Genomic DNA, 5,110 nt, shown 5'->3' on the forward strand with positions numbered 1-5,110 from the left:
TTGATTTTTATATATTGACTTTCTATCTTACTACTTTGCTGAATTCAACTTTTCATTCTGTGTGTGTGTGTGTGTGTGTAATTTTTATGGTTTCCTGTGTATAAGATCATATCATCTGCAAACAGAGAAAATTTTACTTCTTTTGCAGTTTGGATGTTTTCGATCTTTTTTTCTTGCCTAATTGCTCTGGTAGAACCTCCAGTACTATGATGAATAGAAATAGTAAAAGCAAGAATCCCTGACTTGTTACTGGTCTTAGAGAAAAAAAAATCAATCTCTCGTCATTGAATATGATACTCATTGTGGGTTTTTCACAAACGGCTTTTATTATGTTGAGATAGCTTCCTTCTATTCCTAGTTTATTGAGTGTTTTTATCATGAAAGTGTATTGACTTTTGTCAAATGCTTTTTCTGCATCAATTGAGATGATCATGTGTTTTTTCCCTTCATTCTGTGGATGTGGCACATTATTTTGATGGAATTTCATATGTTAAATCATCCTTGCATTCCAAGAATAAGTTCCACTTGGTTATGGTGTATACTTTTTTCAATATCGTGTTGAATTCTGTTCACTAGTATTTTGTTGAGGATTTTTGCATTGATGTTCATAGAGATATTGATCTGTAGCATTCTTGCAGTGTCTTTGTCTGGCTTTGGTATCATGGTAATCAGGCCTTATAGAGTGAGTTAAGAAGTGTTCCCTCATCTTCAATTTTTGGGGAAAAGCTAAGAAGGATTGGTATTAGTTCTTTCAATATTTGATCAATGACATCATCAGGTCCAGGACTTTTCTTTTTCGGGAGATGTTTGATTATTGATTCAATCTCTTTACTAGTTATAGATCTATTCAGATATTCCATTTCTTCCTGATGTAGTCTCAGGAGGCTTCGTTTCTAGAAACTTATCTAAGTCTGCTACTATATTTGTAATATTTAAAAAATCACATATATCATGCTAATTGCCTACTCCATAAAATATCCTGCAGAAGTATGATTGTAAATGGTTCCACAATACTACCGCATGGGAGTGTCACACATTACCTTCCTCCTGTTGTTGAATGTAGGTTGACTTCAACTATTTCTCTGCAATTAAAATCCACATACTGTGTGTGCATCTCTTCTATGTTCCTTGGGATAAATTTCCAGTGGTAGAGTTTGTAGATCATTGGGTCCGTAAGCACTTTTTCCTTCTGTGACCAAGTCTTTTGAGGTGATACCAACAATTGCTTCTCGGCCTTTTGGCTAAGATCAAGTGAGGTGATACCAGGAAGGAAGTTAGGCTTCAAGTTTAAGCTACCAGTTGAGCAACAATGACACTTTATTTAGACAATTTTCTTCTTATTATCTTACTATTCCAATTCTATTTTCCCAATAAATTATCTGTTTAATAAGTGGAGAATTATGCATAAAAATGTAATTAGTTTTGTCCCATAGCAATGTCTTAAATAAAACTTTATTTATAGTAATTTTACTTTTATTCTTAATAGGTTCAGTACTCATATGTGAATTTACTAACTATATTTAAAACTTGATAAACACTGACTAACTTATAACCATCATCACCAAAATAATAAATTTAACATTTGGTAAAAATTTGCTCTGTACCAGACATAGTGCCAAGCTCTTTATGTACATAATCTCATTGACTTAACAAAAGCCCTAGCAAAGTGGATATAATGAGTTCTGATTTACAGATGAGGAACCAGAGGGCCCGAGAGGACCAACCTTATAGCCTCAAATTAGACAAGGTAGTCACTTTGGACTAAGCAATTAAACACGGGTTTGTTTTGTTTTGTTTTGTTTTTTTGTTTTCCCTCTGAGTGACAAGAGACCATGCTGCCTAAGCAGACAAAAGGCTGGATTTGGGGCTCGCACCAGCTCTCTCCACCAAGCAGGAGTATCACACTGTAGTCACAATGTGTCCAACACAGCACCTGCCCTCTCCAAGCCTCTCTCTTACTCTATCCCTCCCCACCCCCCTTACCTAGTATATCAGCCTTCTTTTCCCACGAGTATAACATTTTCCCAGGATACTATCTGGTTAGTCTGTTTCTCAGGAGACCTGATTTCTTGTTGGGCTTCTATCCCTGACTATGGGATTTAGCCTCACAGGGATTTAAGGTCTATGGACCCATTTGGCACAACCCAGCTGCAGTTCTCCAATCATCAGGGCATGGTGGTCAGTCGGTGCTGCAACTGCTGACCCATTACCAGCCCCTTATGGTGTCCACTGGGACTCAAGAGGTGAAACAAAATCTGCCCCAGACCTTAGGAACCCTCCTGTCCGCCATTCACGGGCTGCTGCGTTACACTCATCCTCAACTTCGAAAGGTCAGCGTATCTTGGAGGTGGCTTTAACATAAGAGATAACGTGGACATTTCACTCGTCCAGCTGATATTTCTTGTCCTTTGTCCAACTTTTGGAACTATTTCCTCTTACACTTTTAGCATTCCTAAGCGGATCCACTGCCCTGGTGACCAGTTTCCCCGTTGCCTCGGTTACAGAAAAAACAGCAGTTATTTGGTACTTTGTCAGGTTTTTTCCCAACTCCTTGGAGCCTTGCCTCTGCCACCAGCCTGCTATTTTCCCGAGTCTCCACACCCGGTGGTCTGGCCACCGGGGTTCGACCCATGGCAGGCCAGTGACCAAGTCTGGTCTCGATTCAGGTCCCTGCTGTGCGTCCACATTCTTTTTACCTAACACATACACTAACCCTGTCCTGCGATTCGTCTTCTTTCTTTTTATATGCGTCTCCTTTCTGATAAAAGTACGTGCTCAGGAGTAGAGCTTAGAAAATTAAGCAAAGTTGTTTCGAAACACGCAGAGGTCACTTTAAGAATTCAAAGGATGTAGGACACCTGCCCAGGGGTGGGGGCAGCCTGGTCCCTCTGCCTTCCCCCCACGCCAGAAATGGCAGCAGCCAGCGGTGACCTAAGGCAGCCTTGGCAGGGAGGAGGCTGCTGATATCTGGGGCTGAACAAACTCGGTTGCCCCCGGCTCCTCCGCCCTGGGAGACAGCCTAGACTTTCCCGCACCCTACAGTCTCTTCTAGGTGCGCAGCCCACCAGACGCAGTCGGCCCCGCAGCCCTCCGGTGATTGGCTGTGCAGGGCGAGGTGCTGCTGAAGACCTGACGTGCCTACCCAGCGGGGGGAGAGGGGCGGGCCGGCGGGAGGTGAGGGGCGGGGTCCGGAGGGAAGTGAGGGGCGGGGCCGGGGCGAGGTGAGGGGCGGGGCCCGGCGAGGGGCGGAGCTGCAAGCCTAGCTGCCGGGTGGGGAGGAGGTGGGGGCTGGCGGGGCGGAGCGGAGCCTGGGGGCGGGGCGGGGCCGACGGGGCGGGGCGGGGCCGGCGCCGCTCGCCCACAGGTGTGGACTCGGGTTAGTTCAGACCCTGGACCTGGGCAGGCTGGTAGTTGGGCGCCATTCTCCGCCCGGCGCGGACTTAGGAGTTGGCCCGAGACGCCCGGGAGCCGCAGGCGGAGGGGTGTCCGCGGGGCGCCGAGCACCAGCAGAGTCCGGAGGATGCGTGCCCTGCCAGCCTCGGACACGTCCCAGAATGAGCGGAGGCGGACCGGGGTCCCCGAGGCCCCCCGGGCGCGGGACGCGGCGGTGCCCGCACGCAGGAGCGCGGTGGAGAGGCTGGCGGCCGACCGCGCCAAGTACGTACGGGGCCCGGCCGGAGGCGGCCCGGGCCCTGCTCCCGAGGGAAGCAGTACCAGGACGAGCGAAGGGCCTGCGGGCGACCCTCGGCCCCCGGCCCGCGTCCCCGGTGCCGTGGCGCGCAGGGCCATTGCGCGGAAGCCTCTGAGGCCTGACTCGCTGGTCATCTACCGGCAGAAATGCGACTTCGTCCGGGGACAGGGCGCCCACAGCTCCATGGGGGGCCTGGTGAGGAAGCTCTTCCAGGGGCCGGGCAGGGACAAGACGCCGCTGCCTCCGGAGACGACCCGCGTGGGAGGGGAGGTCAGGGCCGGGCCCGAGGGGGCTGTCCAGCCCGAGTCCGGCTCCACGGCGGCCTCCGCGGCCCCCGGCGTTCCCTCGCCCCCGGCGTCCCCCGCGCCCTCTGGGACGCCCAGCAGAGTCCGGGCTGCGCCCCGGGGCCCGGAGCTGCGCGGGGCCAGGCGCCGGGGGCTGCAGCGCTCGCAGTCGGACCTCAGCTCCCGCTGCTCCGCGTCCTTGGCGGAATTTGACACCTTCTTCCAGTTCTGCGGCCTGGAGCCCGAGGTGGTGGAGGCGCTCGGGAGGGAGAACTTCTCGGCGGGGTCGGACCGAGTCACCCTCAAGGTTCGAAGCGTGAGCGTCGCCACCTCAGACAGCGGCTTCTCCCGGCACAGCGGCGGCGAAGAGGGGCTACAGGAGGAGGAGCTGACCGAGCAGGTGCCCAGTACCACGTCGGTCGTCGACAGGAACGCCCGCATCATCAAGTGGCTGTACACCTGTAAGAAAGCCCGGGAGACGCCCGGCCAGGGGCTGCAGGGCCCGGCGTGACAGCTCGCGCTCTGGGGAGACTTGGACCCAAGGTGTGCAACCGTAAAGCCCGGAGGGGTGTCTGTGAGGGTTGGTGGGGTTGGCCGAGTTGGATGGAGCCAGTTCTCTAACGCTGCACGGGACCCTAGATACTGAGACACGGAGGTTCGTGCCTCCAAGGGACTGCCGCTGAAGAGCGGAAGAGCCACCAACCCAGGTCCCCTGCAGACCCAGCACCCTTTCTTTTGAGTGTTTTGCTTCTGACTCCCTGGAATGGTAATTCTGATAAGAGGAGAAATTAGAGTTATGAAATGCTCAGTCAGAGAGCGATTATTTCCTGTGTTGACAACAGCCCGAGAGCGCTAGGGTCTGTGGGAATTGAACTGCAGGCACCCCGAGGTTGCATCAGAGCTTACTGGTCCACCTGCAACCCTAGGGTGGGACTGCCAACTCCCCTCCAGCAGAAAGAAAGGCTCTGTGTGTGCATGGTCCTGGAGGCCTTCGTTGAGCGTGTCAGAGAGGGAGGACTCTACAGGATCTTACGAGGTTGGCATTCAGTTAGCTGCCAAGGTCTCCCTTTGGCTAAATTTTGTTTGTTTTGAGAACTTTCTTTTTTTTTAATTTTTTTTTTTACATTTATTTACT

At 51.6% G+C, this 5,110-nt stretch overlaps 1 protein-coding gene across 1 annotated transcript; it reads left to right on the forward strand.

The window, feature by feature from the left end:
- The first annotated feature begins 3,520 nt into the window (after window positions 1-3,520).
- On the forward strand, window positions 3,521-4,486 carry FAM110C (family with sequence similarity 110 member C). Its single transcript, XM_047098333.1, has one exon. It carries the CDS (start codon window positions 3,521-3,523, stop codon window positions 4,484-4,486), a length of 966 nt encoding a protein of 321 aa, XP_046954289.1.
- The last annotated feature ends 624 nt before the right edge of the window (window positions 4,487-5,110 follow it).

This window comes from Lynx rufus, unplaced genomic scaffold, assembly GCF_022079265.1.
Source record: "Lynx rufus isolate CCGP_SWC_20201006 ecotype Redwood Valley unplaced genomic scaffold, mLynRuf1.p SCAF_47, whole genome shotgun sequence".
NCBI classification, from domain to species: Eukaryota; Metazoa; Chordata; class Mammalia; order Carnivora; family Felidae; genus Lynx; species Lynx rufus.